Source organism: Artemia sp. Qi Xiang Cuo, chromosome 4 (assembly GCF_049724085.1).
Source record: "Artemia sp. Qi Xiang Cuo chromosome 4, ASM4972408v1, whole genome shotgun sequence".
Classification (NCBI taxonomy): Eukaryota; Metazoa; Arthropoda; class Branchiopoda; order Anostraca; family Artemiidae; genus Artemia; species Artemia sp. Qi Xiang Cuo.
The window spans coordinates 43,445,502-43,469,182 of NC_142797.1; the positions used below are offsets into that span (position 1 = coordinate 43,445,502).

The 23,681-nt window shown below is 35.3% G+C and overlaps 1 protein-coding gene across 3 annotated transcripts in view; it reads left to right on the forward strand.

The window, feature by feature from the left end:
- Nucleotides 1–23,681, forward strand: part of Tudor-SN (Staphylococcal nuclease domain-containing protein 1) — a 97,045-nt gene that overhangs the window by 28,228 nt on the left and 45,136 nt on the right. For 2 of the 3 annotated variants that reach the window (XM_089088318.1, XM_089088319.1), the window contains exons 2-6: nucleotides 7,987–8,063; nucleotides 11,674–11,789; nucleotides 14,952–15,097; nucleotides 19,473–19,598; nucleotides 22,750–22,952. In XM_089088318.1, coding sequence (XP_088944444.1) covers nucleotides 7,992–8,063; nucleotides 11,674–11,789; nucleotides 14,952–15,097; nucleotides 19,473–19,598; nucleotides 22,750–22,952 — 663 coding nt within the window. In that variant the 5' untranslated portion in view covers nucleotides 7,987–7,991. Of the gene's footprint in view, nucleotides 1–34; nucleotides 144–7,986; nucleotides 8,064–11,673; nucleotides 11,790–14,951; nucleotides 15,098–19,472; nucleotides 19,599–22,749; nucleotides 22,953–23,681 lie in introns of those variants that run through there. The other variant, XM_089088320.1, reaches the window with a different exon arrangement.

The window sequence follows — 23,681 nt, forward strand, 5'->3', positions numbered from 1 at the left end:
ATTGACCCAACCCAGAAAGAAGAGGGGCAAATGATATGATTTTCAGAACGCATGCCTTGATTCACTACAGTTGATTGATTGTTTGCAAAAAAATTAACCAAAAGGAGACAAAGGATGATATTCCCAAGGGATTCAAAGTCCAGGCAAGTTAAATAAAACACTAAGAAGGACCACTTAAAATGACACTGAAGGTTAATATAGGTAGAAAATATCACACAATGTGTAGGAAAATGTCTTTATCTTATAAATTGGGCATATAATCCTGTTTTCAATTGTCACTTAACCAGTTGCTGTTGAGTTAATGGAGTAGTGTAGAACTTTGGTGTAGACTTGAGAAGATATGTTGATTCCTGTCCTGCACCGGTATCTGGGATCATTGCTTTTCCTGAGGCCAAAATAATTTCAATGATTTAAAGAACAAATTAGAACTTGGAATGTTACAGCATTAAAAAAAAATGACTATAGTATTCACATTTTGACAGACAAATTCATACAATTTGAACTGGATTTATTAGGAGTTTCAGAAACTCATATCCAAGGGGTAGGAAGCTTGATATTAGGTAATGTAGAATTTGTTTACTCAGGCAGGAAGGATGGGGTACATAGACAGGGAATAGGGCTCATGATGTATGAAGAAGCTGCTAAATCTTGTTTAGGCAGGGAAGGTATTAATAATAGAATACTAATTGCTCATTTCTTGACTAAATAGTTCAGGGTATCAGTTATAGTAGTACATGCCCCTGTAAAACCAGCTGACAGAGATACTAGTGACTCAGATGAATTTTATTTACAGTTACAAGAGCAAATAGACAGGGTCCCAGGTAGAAATATAGTGTTTTTACTAGGATATTTTAATGCCCAGGTCAGTAGAAATAGGGATTGATGGTATCCTAGCCTAGGTAAATTAGGTGTAGGAAAAGAAAATAGTAATGACTACAGACTTTTGCAATTTTGTAGGTATAACAATCTAATTATAAGGGAAGGTGCCCAATGGATATTCTTGAAAAAATTACATTCTATAGAATGTAAAAATAATATCCAACTACACTTAGTATCAAGATAAAATATCATGCTAGACAGATAATAACATTTTTAAGACTCTTACATCTTTACCTACCTAGCAGAATATTTGACTGTCTATGTATGTATGTATAAATTTATTTCCCATCATAAATGTAAAATACAACACTGATGGAGTATAAATAAAGAAAATGGAAAAAAAAAAAAAAAAAAAAAATAAATTTTTAAAAATACAAAAAAAACCAAAACATAGCAGAAAAGAAAATAAAAAAAAAAAAAAAAAAAAAAAATACAAATAGGGGCAATTATCAATCAATAAATTTAATTCCCGAAATACACACATGATGTAAACTCGGCTTAAATAGAAAGGAAAAAAAAAAAAAAAAAAAAAAAAAAAAAAAAAAAAACTTTAGACGGTAACAATTTACATAAAGGCACTAAACAAGGTATTCGTCGGATCCAGCGACTTCTCAAATCGCAGTCTCCGTTCCGCGATTGCTTTAAAAGGATCTGTGACCCCATATACAGAAACCAGGCACCGGTTTCTGGCCCAAAGAGGTATGCCAAGGAGGAGCTTGGCATACCGAAAAAAACAACGTTCGTAGCGTCTTCTTATCCGAGATAGTTAATATACTCCAAAAGGGTGATAAAGCAAGCACAAGGGGCATAGCAAATGCATTGTAAATTTTTGATAATATACTTCTATTGTATCGAGCTTTACAGGGAACAAGCATACCATATGTCTTACGAAGCTTCGAACCAACAAATTCTAGCAAAAGCGATCGGGTATGCCTCAGATCACTCCCAATCGGAAGTCCAAGGTAACTGATACTTAGCGATAGAGGTATCGGATGACCATCTAGACAAACATTATTCGGGGAGGGCCGGTTACGCGATTTACCAAATGCGACAACCTCACTCTTCTCAGCATTAAACTTCAATCCGATTTTCCTATACTCAATACATAAAATATCAAAATTTTCCTCTAGACCCGAGACAGTCCTGCTGAGATTCAATATATCGTCAGCGTAGTTCAGAAGCGACATATCAAGGCCTCGGTAGATAAATGTCGTGCGAACTTTCTTCTGGGCCTCCAGGACACTGTTATTATATAGTGGGGGTGAAGATACACCCCCCTGCCTAATACCTTTCCATACACGTATTACACACTTCGAAAGTGCAAAACCATCTCGTGTCGGCACTTTAATAACAGCATACAGTTTGCTGTACATATTCCTGTAAACACGTAAAATTGAATGATCAAGACCACGATCCTTAGCGCTTATTAAAAGCTGAGGATGATGTCCCGAGTCAAACGCACGTTAACCATCGTGACCGGCCATGAGAAGACTATAGTCTTTCTCTTCAACATCAACTAAGACATTAGCAATAACACTATGTACATGTTCACGACTGTAACCATTTTTAAAACCGAACTGATTCTCTGGTGTCGAATAGACTTCTGTTATCTCATCAATAACTATCAGCTCTAGCAATTTACACATTACCGAGGAAACCGTGATTGGCCGATATGAACTGCATTTACTTTTATCCTTTCCTTTCTTAACCACCGGGGTTACAACACCAGCACAGAACACCTCGGGGACTAACCCACAGTTGAATATAGTTTGGAATAGTAGACCCAAGTGGTGCAACAGATTTATACTTCCGTGCACGAGGTGCATACCACATAACTGATCGATTCCACATGACAATTTCTTTTTCAGTTTTAGAATGCACTGTTTAATTTTTTCCAGACTAACCGTGAAACTGGGACCCGAATCACAATCACCCAGAGTCGCAACAAGCTGCGTAGAGAAATCTTCTTCCAAAACGGTATCTGGGGGTGAAAATTCACAAGTATAATATTTAACCCATTCTTGCTCTGATGGTATCTTTTGATCACTTGACTCGCAATCACCTTTCTTTTTTGAAATGAACTTCCATATTTCATTGGGATTTCCTGACAATCTTTCACTATATCCATCAATCACAGCTCTTTTATGTTTAGTAAGAATTTTAGAAAACTGACGCTTGGTGTAGAGTCTTACATCATTCACAGCGCCAGAACGGGGTCTACCACAGCTATTCCACAAACGGTACCAAAATTTGGAAGACTCGCACGCGTGAGCCAGCTCTGGATTAAGAGACCACTTAGGAACTTCAGACCCCACACGCACTTTGCGTTTGGGTACAGCAGCTGTTTCGGCACACCGCATCGCATGGGTAAGCTCAGAGCAATATATGTTTAAAAGAATCTTCTTTTCACTGACTGATATTTTAGCGTTCTGCTGTAGTAACTGGACCGGTATCTTGATTTTCGCCAACACGCTATCAAGAACACTAGAATATGCACTAGGGTTGACTTTATTCCAATCAGATTTAAAATACCACTTCCTTTTCCTTGGGTAGCTGATTTCAGGCATAGCAATTTCAAATGAGCAGGTTATAGGGAAATGATCGGATACCGATAAGCCAGTATCGACACGGCTAACACTAAGTGATTTCACACTGTTCGAGCAGACGAAGAAATCCAAAGAGCTTGTTGAGCCTGAATTGTGCACATATGTGAAACAGCAGTCATTTGGTACGGGGTGCATGTCGACAAGAGCGGGCAACAGGATTTGAGACCTTGCGCTATTACTATTGTTTAAGTCACAGTTGAAATCTCCCACAATAATCACCTGCCCATGCTTATCATGACAGTCCTGAACGGAACGCACCAGTTGGGAGCATGCAACACTGAATCTCTCCTCTGAAGCAATGTCGCGGTAATCGGTTGGGAGATAAACAGAGAATACGTAAGCTTCACCGATTTTTACAGCCACAAAACATTCATTTTGACTAAACAGCTGGACAGCCAGGTGAGAGTTAACGAGTATGGCAACGCCACCTGATGGTCTTCCTCGACCCGAAGCCACAGCAGGCACCGAAAATACTTGAATATTGTCACTGAAGTTCAGAAGAGAAACCGAGGATGTCGACAGGAAGTGCTCCTGCAAACAGAGCACATCGTTGCAACGTAGCGCACTTTCGAGAAACGGTAGCTTTTCAATGACATTTCCGTTAATGTTCCACGAGCAAACCTTTAGTTGGGGAGCAATCATTTACTAGCCATGATTTTCATTGCTACTGGGCATTTGATACTAAAGCAAGGATGGTCCGCAGAACTGCATAGTGTGCATTTCACATCATTATTGCAAGGGTCCTCTTTCGAATTTTTATGACAAGCGGCACAGCGAGAGCACTTGGTAACATTTTTGCACGTTTGAGCTGCATGTCCAAACTGTTGACAGTTATAGCAACGCATGGGCAGGAATTTATACTCCTGAATTCGGTGTTTCTCATAGCCAAAGGTCACAGGGTTTTCCATTGCTTTGAGTAAGTGCAGCTTACTGTCGAAAAGCAGCTTGAACGATCGAGTTTTTCGTATCCTTTCTGCTTTAACACAGTTCTGAATCAAACCACATAGATCACTGTCCTCGATATCATCTGGGATATGACGTATAATACCAAAGCATGAAGGCGACTTCAATTTAGCATCCTTAACTGCATTAGCAAGTGTAGTCGCGGCGTCCTTATCGTCAAGGACAATCCGCCACTCTTTCTTAAGAGGTTTCAGGTCCATAATATGAGAACAACAAGCGGCATCCGAGAGGCTCTCAATATACACTTTGCGGTCATCCAGCTTAACAAGACCTGTCGCTGGTTGTTTCAGGATAACCAAGTACATAGGTTTAAGCTGAGGAGTGACACTCGGGACCTGAGGCACAAAGCTAGGCTGCGACTTTAGAGTGGTTATATGTTGTTTAAGGTCTTCAACACTGCTGCAGACTTCGTTCAGTTTCCTGGTGAGAGTAGCAGTAACCTCACCAGGAATTATCGGCACTTCATCCGGTTCATATATGACAAACTTAGGAAGAGCTATTTTCTTTTCGTCACACTGCCGAACAGCTCCGATCAGATCAGTCACAATATCAGGCGCCTTGACACGCTCTGACACACGAGTAGTCTTTCCAGCCATCGGCCAGATAATTTCCTTGGCTTTCAACAGTATATCAGGCTTGTAATATTGTGTCGCTTCCGAGATAATATCCACAATTGAGTTTCCCGCCTTATTCGCACGATAAAAAAAGGTTAGGAGAGGTTTATATATCATTTTTATCTCTCTCGAATCAGTCCCCATTTCAACCGCGGAATGAAACAGCAGAGCGTCCAAAAATCACAGTCGGTGGGCAGGGATTCGTCTGAGAAGTCACAGTCCAATCAGAATAGCCGGGGGCGGAGCACAGTTCGGAGCACAGGAAAGAATGCTCGGAGCGTACGTCGATCACCGGGAGCAAGGGAAGCGTCGAGACCTGCTCACCTGTTCCCTGCAATTTAAGGCTAATTAACCGGCAGGTACCAATACGGCGCTTCCGGCAGGTTCTCTCCCCTCTTCTGCTTGGTCCCAAGCGATCCAATCAGTCCACAGTACTTCACTTATTAAGAAGAAACACACGCCGATTTTGACCTTTTTTTTTCGCGCCCGAAAACCAAACTCACAAACAAGAATGGCAACGCTGCGCGGCCAAAAATCACGCAATCAGCGCGTGCGCATCCAATAAACACCCCGGATTCCTAAAAAATGGCTCTTCTTAACTCAATTTTTCTCAGAAAATCGTTAATTTGATCTATAGATAAGAGCCCTTATAATAGGCTATTTCTAAGTCCTGAGAATTGAATCTGAATATGAGAGTGATGAACGCACTCTTAAATCCGCTATTAAGAATTATTATAGATGGCGCTGTTTTGCTTCCAAGCAAGGAGCGTAAATTAGTAATAATGTTATAAGGCAACTCCAATTAAATAAATCTATTCTTCAACACAAATTATATGAGAAGAATTGAAAAACTATGTTTCCTTACTGTTCCTGGGATCACAGATTCCAAATCGAGCACAACCTTGGTTAAAGAATCAAACTATTTCCATATAAATTTAACTTATTTCAAACTTGGTAATTTATTTGCTTCCACTAATTAGAAAGTTACTATATAATGTTACTATGCAATATACAAGTTGGATAATAATGTAGCTTAGTGTTTCTGATATATATATCCAACTAGGCAGATAAGAAGATTCTCTAAGCAGTTTAGGATTAATATCCAACTAGCCAGATAATTCATTTCTCTTAGGCACAGCATGTACATCTAACTAGCTGGATACTACCAAGTCTTAACACTCCTGATATACATCCAACTAGGAAGATAAGTAAATTCCATTAGGCTATGCAGTTTTGGGATAATATCCTACTTGCCAGATAAATTGTTTCTCTTAGGGTGAGAGACTATCTAACTAGTTGGATAATAATGTTGCTTAGAGTTTCAGATATATATCCAACTAGGAAGATAAGAAGATTCTCTAAGCTGTTTGGGGTTAATATCCAACTAGCCAGATAAATTGTTTCTCTTAGGCTGAGAGAATATCTATCTAGTTGGATAATAATGTTGCTTAGTGTTTCTGATATATGTCCAACTAGGCAGATAAGAAGATTCTCTAAGCAGTGTGGGGCTAATATCCAACTAGTCAGATAAATGATTTCTCTTGAGCTGAGATAATATCTATCTAGTTGGATAATAATGTTGATTAGTGTTTCTGATATATATATCCAACTAGGCAGATAAGAAGATTCTCTAAGCAGTTAGGGGTTAATATCCAACTAGCCAGATAATTCATTTCTCTTAGGCACAGCATGAACATCTAACTAGGTGGATAATACCAAGTCTTAACACTCCTGATATATATCCAACTAGGAGGATAAGTAAATTCCATTAGGCTATGCAGTTTTGGGATAATAGGCCTATCCAACTAGCCAGATAAGTTGTTTCTCTTAGACACAGCAAGAATATCTAACTAAGTGGATAATGCTGAGTCTTAGATCTTCTGATATATATTTAACTAGGCAGGAAGTTACTTAACTAGCCTACCTAGTTTGATTAATATCAGAAGGGCTAGGATAAAGTATTATCCACGAAGTTAGATGTTTATGGTATGTCTAAGAGAAAAAATTGTCTGAATAGTTGGATATTATCACTAATGTGTATGAAGAATTGAATTATATGTCTAGTTAGATATATATATCGCAAACAATAAGTTAAAGTATTATACACCTAGTTAGAGATACTAAGTTGTCTCTTACGCTTTATTGTATTTGGCTAGCAAGATAAAAATATTTTTCTTTTAAATTTTAATTATTTTCCTAGTTGGATAATTCCTTACTTGCTTAAAAGGATTGTTCAGATAGCTAACTAGTTGGATAGTATTGGAAATAACTAAGTGTGGTTGGATATTATTCTTACATTCTATAGAATATAAATTTTTAGATATTATCCATTGGGTATGCTCCCGTGGTTATGAGGTTAGAAATAAGTTACTAAAGATTATGAATATGATTTTGGAAAAGGGGAAGCACTTAGCAATTTAAGGAAAACATAAATTAAATCCCTGTATAAGAAAGGTGACGAGTGTGATTGTGGTAATTATATAGGCATTAGCTTGGTTTCTGTAGATAGCAAAGTACTCTTAGAATGATGTTATTTTTTAGACTTAGAAATGCTTTAGACAAAGACTTAAGAGAAGAACAGTGCAGTTTTAGAAAAGGTAGAGGATGTGTTGACCAAATTTTCACTCTTAGATTAATAACTAAAAAGTACCTGAGTTATCAAACACATTTATTCCTAAGTTGTATATATTATGAGCAAGAATTCAATTCTTCCAACCTGCATTTTCAATATTATAATAATCATCTCTGGTGGTTCAATGCCTAAATTTCCCTTTATCCCTCTTCCTGCCCAGAGAAATGCTCATGGTCCAGACATAGTCTACCTATTATGAAATCTATTAATCCAATTTCTTGTTTTAGAGTATTCTTTCATCATGCATACTTTAATAGGTTTAGACTGCTTATGCTATTTAATTCTTTTACAGGAGAAATGATGGCAAGTGTAGCTGCTAATCCTGCCCCTGCGCCACCTCCAGTATTGCTTAAAGGCATTGTTCGTCAGGTATGTCATTTATCATTTTTCTGTCCACAACTCATGACTTGTATAAGATTTTTTGTTTCAAAAGTATAGATATTTCGCAAAAACTGAGATTCTATGGTTAATTGTTAAATTGTTATCTATACTTTTAAATAATAGTACAGATCTTTTATCCATAAATCATTCAATCTGCAGAGAAGTTATTTTAACAGTTTATCCAGGAACTGTTTCTTGAATTTTCTAACTTGGATGGCTCCCCACATATAATGAATCAGTAGTGTTATATATGAATGCTCTAAGTTCTAAAGGAAAAAATGTCCCGCCCAAAGCCTTTTTTCATTGGGCTCCAAGAGCTGGTCAAATTACATTAAAAACGGTATAGAATCCCCATTTATAGAATGTAAAACCAATGCAGTTTAATCTCCATTTAACTCAACCCTCATGTAACTCAAGTCCTTTTTGACTCAATTAAAGCCAGTTTCTAAGAATAAGTTAGAGCGAGTGCTGGTTAGAAGCTCAAGATTTGCCTCTCATATTGTTAATATTACCCATACATAACCCCAGAACTTTCCGAAATTGAAAGAAAACTTTCAGGAATCAGTGTATTGCCCAAATTATGGCCCAATAAAGTGTATTTTTGGTTTTATTGCAAACTATGAGCATTAACGGTAGATCTATCTTTCCCTTCGTTTTTGTACAGATTTATTGGCAAGGTCAGTTCATCTTCACTCAAGTTTGCCACATTAATTGCTTTTGGTGCTTCAATTCTTCAACAAGATCCCTGTCAACATCTCGGTTTCAAAACTTGCATGTATTTGAATGAGGGCTTTCTATTTTGTCTTCTTTCATATCTTGATCCTTGCATATTATTTACTACTGCTGATAACAACCCACTGCAGCAATAAGCCGCCTATGGCAAAAACAAACTATGCACGCTCATCTTTCACTCCAGTTTATTTAAAGCTATGCTCTTTACTCCCTCCCATGAAGTTCCATTTCCCTTCAAATTCTTTCTTATTAGCTCATCTCATCCCGTTTGGGGATGACCTGCTTGCTTTTTGTTTGCACCAGGTGAATGGCCAAAAAGCACTGTCTTTTGCTATATCCCTCATCTTTAAAACGTGACCTAGCCATTTTAAGGGGGGTCAGAAGGCATAAATGGTAAAAAATTAAAGTTTTTTAGTTTTTAATATTTTATTATTCTACTGTTTGTTCCTTTTCATTTGACACCTCATTCATGAATTTCTGACCATTATTTATTTCTCAGAAACCTAGACTTTATTAAAAAAAAACAATAAAAAAAAAAAAACCTAATGTAATTAGGTTTTTTTTTTAAAAAAAACCTAGACTTCAGTATCAATTTTCTGAGATTCATGTTTTGAATTAAGGTACACTTTTCTGTGGAACCATTTGAGACATCTCAATATGTTTTCCTAATTTGTCATCTTGTAGTATACATTTTAAGCACAGCAGTATTGGAAGGTCTTTTTAGTTTTATTTATACATCACTTTGTTCTCATATAAACAGGATAAATTTTTAACAAAACTTATAATAATAAAATAAAATGATGTATGTAAATTTCCTATGTTCAAAATGTGTGCTAGAGTATGTTCTTTAAAAAAAAGATTCATTGGAGATATCTTTCTTGGTTCCAGAGAAAAGTGTACCCAAAGTGCACAAAACATAAATATAAGAAAATTCAAATTAAAGTTTAGTTTAAAAAAAAATAATGGTCTAGGTTTTTTTAAGAACCTAATTATATAGGTTTTATTTATTTTTAATTTTTTTTAACAAGTTTTAAGAATAAAAACTAGGTTTAAAAGACAAATAGTGGCCAGAAATACATAGAGAAATGTCAAATGAAAAAGGACAAACAGTGGAATAAAATAATACTAAAAATCAAAAATCTTAAATTTTTACCATTTATGTCACGAACCACATTTTTAAAATGTGGTTTGAACCACATTTTATGCACTGCTTATTGTTTTATATCCAATCAGTCAAACGAGACTTACAACTATTTTTGAACCATTCTAAAAAACATAATGTCTTAAATATTTGCCTGGCCCTGTTCAACTACTGGATTAGTTCACGAACTATAAGAGATTTTGTAATATAAGAAATATAATAATATGGGAAATAATTGCCAAATGATTTTAGCAGGGGGCCTAAGCCCAATAGCTCCCTGGACGTGGATCTAACTTCTTGCTTGAGAAAAGAGTCAAGCTTGATTTGGAAATGTTTTCTAGCTCTTGATTAATGCATTAGGCTATTTGACGAAAAAGGAGAATATTACTGAATACTGAAAGATGTCAGAATTTGAAGGACCTCTAGTCTCAAGACATTGACCACAAGAGGATACATCGAATTTACACCTTTTTTTTTTTAATCAAGTAGAGAAGCCAAATCTGTTAAACTAGTCAATGTGGGTGATTTTAATATAATGTAGTCAAAAGAGATGGGCAGAAAAAAAAGGAATAAAAGGATGTAAACATTTAATTCCAGAAACTTTTAGCTTTTCACTTTTGCTGTCAAACGCAGGCTATATTTTAACTGCTATGTGTATCAGGCACATGTGAAAATGCCCTCTGTGTACATGCCTCATCAAACATGTATGCAGGACTTTGGGGACGCAAATTCGAACTTTAAGGGACACAATTTTGATTAAAACAAAAATAGCCAGAATAGATGGAAAATAAAAGAAATAAAAGAAAAAATTCGTTTTCTGATATTATTGTATTTTTGAAATCTTAACTCAGAGTTTGATAATTTGTCAAACTGTGGAACAATCTTGGCTTGGCTGTAGTCTAACTGTGAGTAATTTCCCTTCACGTCTTCCCGATGTAGCAAGAACAAAAAACTTCATGAAAATTTTTGTCCTTTGATCTATCAAGCTGAAAAATCATAAAAAAACACCTCTGACCTGTTTTCTGTCTGGGGTTCAATGGAACCCTAGTGCGATGTATGCTCTTATGTGTATGTTACTGCGAAAGTCTGAAATCTGGTTAATGTTGACATTCACTGGTGAATGTCCGAAATTCCTTTTTCTCTGCTTGGATTCAATTCGCTTTGCGAATCAGCTTTTTCAGTCTTATGCCAGCTTTGATGGTAAAAGTTAAAGTTAAGTTAGGTTAGGTTAGGTTAGTTTAGGTTAGGTTATGTTAGTTTAGATTAGTTTATGTTAGTTTAGGTTAGGTTAAATTTAGTTATAAATATCAGACGTGAGTTAAAAACCTAAGTTAGCCTAGCCAAACCTAGTCCAACCTAGCCTAGCATTTCATCATCAAACCTTGCATTAAATCGAAAAATTTGACTGGCAACGCTGACTAAATCCAAAAAAAGGTATTTTGGACGTTCATTGGTGAATTTCGACATTCACGAATTTTGGACAGTCACGGTAACATGTATGTTTTTCTTTACATTGCAAATAAAGCTAAACTAATTAAACTAGAGAGATGTTAGTTTATGCAGAAGGATTTCGGAATCATAAGAAAATCCAAAAATACACAGACATATATATATATATATATATATATATATATATATATATATATATAAATTAGGGTTTAGCACTATTTTGGCATTATAAATGTATTCAAGATTTGCAGATGTTTCAAGTTTATGTCTTTTTAGGTTATATCAGGGGATTCACTTGTGATTAGAGGTCAGCCAAAAAATGGACCTCCTCCTGAGAAAAATGTTGGTCTTGCTGGTATAATTGCTCCTAAAATAGGAAGAAAACCTCCCAAGTAAGTACCCAATTTCGTACAGTGAAAGCCTGGGCAAAGGACCCCGTTATTCAAGAACGAATCGGATAACATTTTCCGGACAAATTTTACTTCTGTTCGCTTTCTGTGCTTTGATTCATGAATCCACGCAGCACAAACATGGTTGACTACACGTGGTACATGCAGTAAGGGTCGGTTGTAGTCATTTTATCAAAAATAAATAAGATTCAAGTAGGGATAAAATCTTTTTTATAGACAGTGATTTTCACAAACAGTGATAAAATTTCACAAAAAAATACTAGATATTTCGGTCACATATGCAGTGACCGTCATCAGTAGTAAAACTACTGATTCGGTCACTGCATATGTGACCAAAATATCTAGTATTTTTTGTGAAATTTTATCGCTGTTTGTGAAAATAACTGTCTATTAAAAGGATTTTATCTCTATTTGAACTTTTATTTATCGTCATGGAAAGGCAGTGTGGTTTCGAAATTATCTAATCAAATATTAGTTTGTTGTGTTTTTTTTTATCAAACCCAGTGGATGACTAAATTTTGGAAAGTTTCTAAGCTAGGTGAAGCTTTCAGGATTATATTTACTGTTTAAATTATGTCAAATCCAACCTACATCAAATAGTTGAATTCCTATGCTCATTCCAAATATTTAAAAACCATTGACTTCAAAGTGACCCCTCAAAAGATATGTCTACATCTATTCATCATATCTATTCATTTGTCATCCACCAGATCTTGATCAAAGCCTTGGATCAAACAAAACGTTTTGTCATCCTACCGCAAATAAATGCTGTCATTTTGGTAAGCCATTTCTCCTTTTTCCTTTATGGGTAATTAGATAAAAGCAAAATCTATTATTGATGCTATTCCTAAGAAGCCTTACTCTCGTTATGAAAATAGAAATAATATCTAAACATGGCTGTGAGTTTGTCTGTTGAATGACCCCAGGAGTACGAAAAAGCTAAATCGACTATCTACTATCTTGAAAAATGAAGATGTGGCTAAAGAAGCTGGTAACTCCTTTAGCCACATAACTACCCTGAAAAATGAAGATGTAGCTAAAGAAGCTGGTAACTCCTTTAGTCACATAACTAACTTGAAAAATGAAGATGTGGCTAAAGAAGCTGGTAACTCCTTTAGCCACATAACTATCCTGAGAAATGAAGATGTGGCTAAAGAAGCTGGTGACTCCTTTAGCCACATAACTACACTGAAAAATAAAGATGTGGCTAAAGAAGCTGGTAACTCCTTTAGCCATATAACTACCCTGAAAAATGAAGATGCGGCTAAAGGAGTTACATGGCTTTGTTAAAGAAGAACAAATCTCATGCGACAGAAATTTTTTTATTATTTTGGATTAAATAATAAAAGAAACATACAGGCGTTTTTGACAAAGCCATGCTTGCTTTGCCATGCTTGGATCTAGCCAAGCCATGCTTGATCCAAATGGAAGTACCAAACTGATCCAGAGTGTCCGTGTGTATTATTTTATTTGTCTCTAAAGATGTCATTTATGTACAAGGAATAAAAGGAGAGACAACGTCCCTCCTTCCCAAATATTTTTGCCAATTGTTCAAGAAACTGAAGGTAATTTTTATCAACTTAATGTATAGTTTAAACAAATGATGCGAATAAGATATGTGCTGTAGTTAGATTCATGTAATAAGTCCCTATTCTTTGGGTGTGTGGCTGAAATCACCGCTCCTGAATAAAACTCGTTTTATTTGCAAAAAGAGTATTACGAGAAAATAAATATCATCTTCAACAGCATAGTTGTGCTCTGCACAGCTCAAACATTGTCGAACGCTTCTGTCGTTTTCTGAATACAAAATATTTTTGGTACCATGCTGATTTTTTTCTGAGGTTCTTGATGACCATGCAGTCCGTAAACTTGTTTATGCTTTGGTTACGAAATAAGATAGAAATAGCAACGGAGTGCATTTCAGAGTTATGCAATACTGAAACAGGTAAAAGTTAGATTGGATCTTTTTTTATTCTCCCACCACAGATTGTCAGGTAGTCTAAGCCAATAGTAATGAAAAAATACTGGGTAATAGGAAAACGACTATTTTTGATGCTAGATTAAAAATACTGTTGTGTTGTATTTTTTTCTAAAATAGGTTTCAAGTTACAAATAGAAGATGTCAAATCTTAGTAAACGAACAATAATTGTGTATATGCTTATTCATCTGTTAGTTTTTTCTTCAAAAACGGCTCCATAATTTTTTCTGAATGTAGAGAAAGAATTCACACAAAATCTGCACATTTTTCGGTGTAAAAAACGATCTAGATAGGTCACAACTTTGATAAAATTCGTTTCGGGTCTTAATTAATTTAATTCAATTGTCGATAGTATAGATTAGTTTGCTGGTATAAATTTTGCTGTGAATGTCCAAAATCTGGTTAATGTCGACATTCACCGGTGAATGTCCGAGTTTCCTTTTTTTTTCTGCTTGGATTCAAGTAGCTTTGCGAATCAGCTTTTTCAGTCTTATGGTAAAACATTTAGGTTAGGTTTTGTTAGGTTATAAATCTCATAAATGAGTTTAAAAACCCAACCTAACCTGTCACCATCAAACCTTGCATAAAACTGAAAAACTTGACTGAGAAAAAAAGGTATTTTCGATATTCGACGGTGAATGTCGACATTCACGGTAACATAAATTTGCAAAAAGTTGTGCCGAATAAAATAAATGAAACTTAAATTGTTTTTGGAAAGAGATGAAAAAAACTCTCACTTTTTCCCCGGGTGAATCTTGGTCCCCTGGTACTAACTTTAAAAAATTACTATTGCAATACAGGCAATAACACTATTTTCACTTTAGGGCTGTCTATTAAAGATATGGTGCTTTGTATTTAACTAGAGGTGTCGAGTTCTTGCCAGAACTTTTCAAAACACAACAGAAAAAAATAACATCAGATAACTATTATTCTGGCTTATAGTGTATTTGCAGCATAAAAAAAACATGATTAAAAACCTACGGCAGTGCTTTATTTTGAAAAACCAGACAATCGTGAATTTCAGCTTCAAATTCATTGGACTGGATTAGGACCTGATCACGGTTGCTATCATCGTCCCAATATTGTCAGAGTAACTAACATTATAATTCGATTGTTTACCTAATGTAATGATTCGATACCTCGCTAAATTATCTTCTTTTTTCAGTTCTGAGGAAATTAAGGACGAGCCATATGGTTTTGATGCAAGGGAGTTTTTGAGAAAGAAAGTCGTCGGAAAAGAGATTACCTTCCAAATTATGTATACAGTTCCAGTTTCAGGACGAGAGTATGGCATTTTATACTTAGGAAAAGGTAAAACATGTCATCTTCACCTAAAGAAAATCCGTAATTTAAACGCCAAGCTCTGTATTAAAAAGATAGTAACATATATATTTTTTTTTTATTATTATTATTATTACTATTAAAGAAAGTAGTGGTAATAAATCAAAACATTTTATTTTCACTGTCAGTGACCTGATCATTAGTATATTTACTGATCTAGACCCCGGCGCCGCGCTGGTGGATCGACCGAACGCCGCCGAAGTGTCGTAACGCCGCCGGCGCACCGCAGGCGCGCAGCCGCCAGCAGAGGCGGCGGCGTTCGGTCGACTTTAAATTAATTTTGCGGCAATTCTTTATTGCGTCAACCGCGAAGTCTGAGCTTTTCCTTCTCGTGTGGTTTAGTATTTTGATTTTTCTGATTTGAAATCAAGCAGGGCTTGCACTGTCCCCAAATTTTCGGGTATTTCCCCCAAAATCTATGCGTCAACCCGAAAAAAAAAATTTATTCCCCGAATCCCCGAAAATCACGCAATCACGGTGCCAACCTTATTGATTTATCACCAGTTACTTTTCCTGCCAAATATTACTTTGCATGTCATGATTCATCACTACTCTCTTGTTCATTAATTTTCGTCTATTTTTTTACTTTGCATAAAAACCAGACAAATGCAATATGCACTTGCAAATAGTACAATAAACACAGTGCTTAATATGTTGACAAAAAAAAAGTATCGTCTTTATGAAATGAGTTTAAATCATTCCGAATGCAGTTTCCCAATCGCTATTTCTTACATCATTCGTAGTCAAGAATTTTATTTTCAAGTTGAATAGAAGTTATAGAACGCATTCACTACTATACAGCTTCAGCCTTCAGTTAGATTTTGAAATTGACAGCCGACAAATTGTTTCTACAGCTGAATAGTTTTTTACTGTTTTTAGATAAGATTTTCTTAATGTTTAATACTCAATTTTTGAACGCCTGATAATAAATACAATCTTCTTTCTGAAACATTTCTACACCCCCCCATAAAACACCTTCTGTTGAGACGAAATTTAGCTATAGACTAAGCTATGTACAAGGTCGAGGAATAAAAGACTGAACCGGAAGTTACCCCAAAAATAAGATTAATAAATAAATTTTAAATTATTGCCTATCGGGGGGGGGGGGTAGGGGGCTGTCGTTTTTAAATGATAATACCTCACTTTATTTTATTGAAAGCAGGGATACCGAAAAGATAATTATTTTTTTTCATTTAAAGTGGAGACAAAAGAAAATGATATCAAATTCCACGGGAAACCATTGAAATATTTGGTTAGACCCAGTGCCCCACATTAGGACTTGTTCATTGTCTTGTGTATTTTGCGATTTCTCATAGGCTACTAGCCTAATTTGGCTTTTGTGTGTGCTACCTTTTATTTAGATTCTTTGGATCTTATTGAATGCCACGGCGAATCTATGACTCAGTTTTCCAATAATTTGATTAATATCTGAATAATTTCGGCATTTTCGTTGTTGTATTTGTACCTCTTTACTCGTACCCTCAATTTTTTTTTTCAAGGAGCACTAAGCTGTTTAACGTTTTTTTGCGTGTTTGTTTGAACCATATAGTGACATAGTTACTTATTAAGTAAATTATTTTTCTAATGTAAAGCTGAGACAGTATCCTATCAAGGTGGTATCCAGAGGGGGGGGAGGGAGGTATTACATTTAAATGATAATATATTTATTTTTTTTTTATATTGAAAGCAGGGATCCCAAAAAGTTATTTTTTTTTTAATTTAAAGCAGAAACGGCATCCTATCAAGGTGGTATTCAGAGGGAGGGGGGTAGTGAGCTATCATATTTAAATAATAATACCACGATTTTTTTTTTTTAAGCAGGGGTGCCAATAAGTTAATTATTTTTTTTTTTATTTAAAGCAGAGACGGTATCCTATCAAGATGGTATCCAGAGGGGGGGGGTATAGGGAGTTATTATATTTAAGTGATAGTACCTTGATTTTTTTTATTGAAAGCAGGGATGCCAAAAAGTTGAAAAGTTGACCAAAATCATCAAGATTTTCGGGAGTTATACTTGATACAGCACTTGCATGGTTTTATCGTCCAAAAGGAAAGGGACTTATGCGTCCAACCCGTTTTTTTCTAATTGATGAAACGGGTTTACTTTGAAAACACTCATTCAGAAGTACCAGGTAGATCCATACTAAAACGAATTGGTGTGACGAGAGCGATGTCTATATCAAACCTAACGTTGCGCTCGAGTGACAATGACGCCTTTGGTTCAGTGCCCAAGTTACATTAAAATGCCAGGTCATAATAAAAGCTTTCAATTTGGTAGGTTCAAGGAGGAGTCTTTGACAGTCTTATGACCTCAGGGAACTAGATGTTGCATCGTTCTTACGTATCTACAGTGGTTTAAAAAATTCGATCACCCCACAACTGATTACCAAAAATATGCACAAATACAATAAATGTAACATTCGGAATATTATAACACTTTTTTCAAACTTTTGAAAAAAAGCAAAAAAAGGCTAAATAGCCCTTACTACGCTTGAAAGCTATTTTAAAAAGAAACTTTCTGGAGATTTCCATGGAAATGACCATAGCAGAAGCTTTGAGCCTGGGTGGAGATCAAAGAGGAGTCTTTGTATTTTACCACAGGTGACTTATTGTTGCGACTTTCTTAAATTTGGTAATTTTTGTGAACAAAAAGCGACTAGAATATAAATACCCAGATATTAAATACCCTATGGTCGGGCCAGTTTCCTCTTACCTGTAAACACCCGCTTTAAAAAGTTGGGGGAAATATAAGTGACAAGAATATAAATACTCTGAGCTGGGCTGTTTCCTTTTAGTTGTAATCTTCCACATTGAATAATTTGGGGAAAGAAAAGTGACGATAATATAAATAATCATTGGAATGGCCGCATACACCTAAGATGAAAAAAACCGTGTTGAAAATTGGGGGGAACACAAAGTGACAAGAACTTAAATACTCGGCTATAAATACTCTTTGGTCGGGCCAGTTTCCTCTTAGTTGTAAACACCCGCTTTGAAAAATTGGGGGAACGAAAAGTGACAAGAATATAAATACTCTTTGTTCGGGCAAGTTTACACTTAGCTGTAAACACGCGCTTTAAAAAATTAGGGCAACGAAAAGTGACAAGAATATAAATACCCTTTGTTGTGGATAGTTTCTACTTAGTTGTAAACACCCGCTATGAAAAATTGGGGGAACGAAAAGTGACAAGAATATAAATAGCCTTTGATCGGTCCAGTTTCCTTTTAGTTGTAAACACCCGCAATGAAAAATTGGGGGAGCGAAAAGTGACAAGAATATAAATACTCTGTGGTTTGGCCAGTTTCCCATTAGTTGTAAACACCCGCTTTGAAAAGTTGGGTGAACGAAAAGTGACAAGAATATAAATACTCTTTGGTCGGGCCTGTTTCCTCTTAGTTGTAAACACCCGCATTGAAAATTTGGGGGAACGAAAAGTGACAAGAATATAAATACTCGGATATAAATACTCTTTGGTCAGGCCAGTTTCCTCTTAGTTGTAAACATCCGCTTTGAAAAATTTTGGGAATGAAAAGTGACAAGAACTTGAGAGACTACGTTATCTGCTGCATTAATTCGAGTACGTAAATGTTCAGTTGCCTTGATGTCCGTAGCAAGTGTACGTATCCCCATCTTTGCATTGGGACGCGATTTGGCAGCGTTTTTCCATCTAACTAAGAGAGTTCGATGGTTGAGAGGAACTTTCCACCTTTTTTCCTGTTCTTAATCGTTATAGTATTCTGAATTTCGATGCGGTTTTCCAGCATTTGAGCGCGAGTTCCCTTCAGCACTTTTTCAGTGCTAGTAAATTTTGAGCTGTAGTCCAAACTGGTCGTGTCATAGATCTCGCAGATAATAGTGTCAATTGCATGTTCTTCAGTCATGCTTTTGTTCCCTGTCCAATTCTCAGACACTCTTGTGAAAATCTTGGTGAATATTTTCTTTTAATCTTGCAATTTAGCTCAGCGCTTTAATAAGAGAGGGCGGGAGTGAAGATACAATGCTTGCCAAAGTAGCACCAGCGATTTACATTATTTGTTAATACACGTCCGGAAATGTGGCAAGTTCAATGAATGTACCTTTTACTCAGTTTTTTTATTTCTTTAATGGTTCAGCGAAATTCACTTCAAAAGCCAAAGTAAATCCTTCACTCAGCGATGCCTTTTCGTTTTTCTTTCTTCGATCAGGGGTATACCAACTTCGGAGAGGCTACAAGGGATAGGTAAACGCCTAGAACCAGTAAAGGTGCTGGTTATAATGTGTTCTTTTGGCACCCGAAAATCTTGACATCTATATATATGTGATGTGGAATAGGCAAGTATGCTTATTAACTTAATTTATATTTAGATACAAGCGGCGAAAACCTGAATGAAGCTTTGATTACAGAAGGCCTGGCTTCAGTCAAACCAGATACAAGGGGTGGTGCAGAACATCAGCGGCTTGTTGAATTAGAAGGCGCTGCCAAAAGCGCTGGTAAGACGTAATTTCTTTACTTTTCGGTTTATTTTGAATTGAATTTTCATTTTTGTCGAATATCTCTTCGAATTTTTTGTGTTCTCCTCAAATTTAAAATCTGAACTCGTGTCTAAAATTCATGTTTAATACTTGAGTTATGTCTACATATATTTTAAATTAAACTATCTTTATATTTAAAATCAAGTGTCTATTTGTTTGTTCTTTTGTGTTGGCACTGAAAACGACATATGTGTTGATCTAATATAAGGAGATAAAAAGGCTAGGTCCGTGTTAAGAGGCACTCCCATTATGGTCATTAATTTACCAAATAAAATTGGAAGTAACATTGGCTGAGGGCCTGGACTGACCACGATATCATTGTGAATCTTCAGTTTACGGTAGATAGTTGCTGAATTCATACCCTTGTCAGCTTTTCATTCTTTTCCTTATTTGTCCTTCTGAACCAGTCCTTCCTTGTTTGTGATACTACCTGTTCAATTTATATGGTACATTTTTGGAGATTCTGAACTTTCGTATATACGAAATTGCTTTTGTTTGCTTAGAAACAACTTCCAAAGTTGTCATGACGCTTCAGGTTTTATTGATAACCTTGAGGTAACTTTTTCTATACATGGTAGATTTTTTTTCCTAACGCAGATAGACATTTCTTGATGTTCAAGAACTGAAGCTGACATTGGTTTTCCAAAAATAAAATTCCATCTGTGACTTTCTATTTTGAAATTTAGTGAATTCCCTATATTTTGTCAAAGTAAAATGTCCTTGTTTCGAAGCTAAACTTTTTAGGAATCAGTTAACTTTGAATACTGATATAACTTCATATTATCTCTTCGAAAACTTAAGAAATTTGTTTGTATCTCTGATGAATTTTTGAGAAATAATACCGTAAAGCCTGATTTCGAAACTCAGAAGTTCCGATTTTTCTTTTCGAAAATTTTGAATTTGAGGTTTACTCCATTTTATACGTGAACGCTATGAAAAGTAAGAAGGAAGGCATGCGCTCTTGTGTATCCCAAAATGAAGTGTACACTAATAAATAATTTCTAATCGATTTCCTTGAAACCCCAGGAGTAACTATTTTTTCGTGACAAGGTAGAATTTGAATTTCCCAACGTGGGTAGACAGATATTACGTTCTAAAAGATGGAGCTTTTTTTTCTTTTTTTTTTCTTTTTTTTTCTTTTTTATAAATAAAATTCCTTCTGTGACTTTCTTGATTTTGAAGTTACGATTCTGCGAATTACCTACATTTTGTCTCAGTAATATGCATCAGCTTCGAAGCTTAACTTTTTAGAAATCAAATAACTTTGTTTATTCATAGAATTTCATATTACTTTTCGACAAAGTATGCAAACTTTTCGTATGTCTTATAAATTTTTGGTAAATAATGCTGGAAATCCTGATTTCAAAACATTAGTTTTTTTTTTTTTTTTTTTTTTTTTATGTGTATTATGTTTTTAACGTATAACTCCATGAAAAGTAAGTAAGAAAACATGCACCCTTCTATATCGGAAAACGAACCTTACGCTACGAAATAAAAGTTTCCACATGTACCGTTTCATGGATTCTCGTTAACCTCGGTGAATAGTACAGTCTTAATACAGGTTAAAATAAAAACAATGCAGACTTAGAGTTGTGAAGATTCCTTTTTACGGCCATAAAAAACAGGGCCGTCATAATAGGGTGGCTCTATCATCTTTGTGCTAAGATCTTACATCTTTTGACAAAGAACGCTTAAAAGTGAAATCTTTGCACTAAGATCTTACATCTTACAGCATTCTTTTGAAAAAGTCTTTCATCATTCTGCTCTGATCAGTGGTCTAAGAAAGATGATGAGTATATCATCAAAGTTTTCTAAGAATTACTGTATGCGACAGAAAGATGGCGTTCTTCTCATTTTTTCTAGCATCAATGAGCTCTAATATCTTAGAACAAAGATTAGTTAAAAGAACGGAAATCTTTGCAGAAAGATGTGAGATCTTAGATGTAAGATCTTAGTCCAAAAGAACGACCCTAATATTTCAGAAGTTTCTCTTATTACGCGTTGACTTTTGCAAATAATAGTCTACAATAATCATAAAGCATCTGTGAACGTGATACAGGATCGTAATTATTACCCATGAGATATAGTTGTACGTATAACTCCGCAACTGTGAGCCGTGGATCGCAGTTGCTGCAATACTCCACAGCGCCTTGGCACCGGAGGTTTAGTTAATTTTTGTATCTGCGCCTTCTCAAAGATGACGTCGGTAATATATCGCCTCGAGATTATTATCTGTATGGCAAAGGGGTGCATATCCCGTCGGAAAGTTTCAGAGAGGTAGCACGTAAACCATATTTAGGGCCTTATTTTAATTAAAACTGACTGATTTTTTTTTTTTTTTTTTTTTTTTTTTTTTTTTCTCAGCGCATAAGTTTGACAAAAGCTTTTTTGCCATGTTTATTTTGTATGTTAAGAAATACGGGCAAACATTAATTTTTAAAAACAGCTTTTTGGCTGGAAGTAAAGAGAAACTTAAGCAAAGAGAAAGTTAAAACTTAAAACAAACAGGAATTATTGCTTCAACACCTATGCAACATGTAGCCTATCTATTCAACAACCTCAAATAAATCAGCCTATGATATTTCTCTATATTTGTAGAATTTTTAAAAATTAGTGCTTTACTGAAAATATAAATTACATATAGAAAAAAATTGGATGTTGTTTTAGGAGTAAATAAGTCCTTAAGCAGCGCAGAAAATTAAGGACTAATTTATAAGGCTGTCAATAATTTTTCACTGGCTGTGATATTGATAACTTTTAGTATACAATTTATGTTCTTTAGAAAAATGATTTCGTAACTGTTTTAGTAAATTGTTTTCGTAACTGGAAATCATTACGCAAATACAAAGCTGAAATACTGACTTTGACTATGAAAGAATGATGAATGAATACTGCTAAAAAAAAAACTTTATGTTTTACTCTACAAAAACCATATATCGTTTGTGTTTTCAGGAGAGCTCTAGTTTTTAAAGTGTATAAAAGTGTCATAAGGCGATTTATTTGAGATGGATATATGGTGCATAAGCTGTGAAGCAATAATTTTTGTTTGTTTGTCGCTCTTTGTTTCCATTAGAAAAACTTTGTTTTTTAAATGGATTTGGATTTTTAGGCCGTGGCAAATGGAGTACTGAAGATCCATCATCACATGTACGAAATATTAAATGGTCGGTAGAAAATCCACGGACTTTTGTAGAAAAAATGGGCGGTAGACGAATATCAGCTGTTATTGAGTTTGTTAGAGACGGATCTACAATGCGTGTTCTTCTTCTTCCAGAATATTATAATATTACACTTATGTTAAGTGGAGTTCGGGTAAGATTCTTTCTCTTTTTTGTTCTTTTGTTAGTTAGTATTACGTTACTTAAATTGTTATGTTAAAGGGAGACATTTAATTAAATTGAGTATTTAGCATGTATCTAGGTAAGTGTGGCCCCCCTCCTTAGAAACTGAAACAGGGCGCACAATCATGATGAGCGGAGGATCCTGGCTTTAATCAGGCAAACTGATTTGCAGTCAGATGTTCGATTTCTGCTTCGTATACATAATGTATAAACCTATATTTTGCCAGAATTTTAACAGAAGAGAGTCAAGTCTTTTTGTTCACTTAAAAACTAGGCTAATTTACCCTGTTTTTGGCCAGGTTAAGATTAGCTCCGTGTGTATAAACCTATATGTATAAACCTATATTTTGCCAGAATTTTAACAGAAGAGAGTCAAGTCTTTTTGTTCACTTAAAAACTAGGCTAATTTACCCTGTTTTTGGCCAGGTTAAGATTAGCTCCGTAATTTCTTATTTAATAGCAATAGTTTAACCAAATTCAATTGCCTCTATTTTTGTTTTCTGCTCTTGAATTTAGCCAGAAAACTATCTTACTCGTAAGTTTTTTCGAAAATTTTAGTTATTCTCTGTCACCTTTGCAGTCTTTAGAATGGTGTTTGCTATTTTGCAATAGTAAGCAATACTTTTCGCTTTAATAACAAGTTCTGTGATTCTATTCTTTTTATTTTTAGTTATGAGTTTTCGTTTTTCACTCAAATATA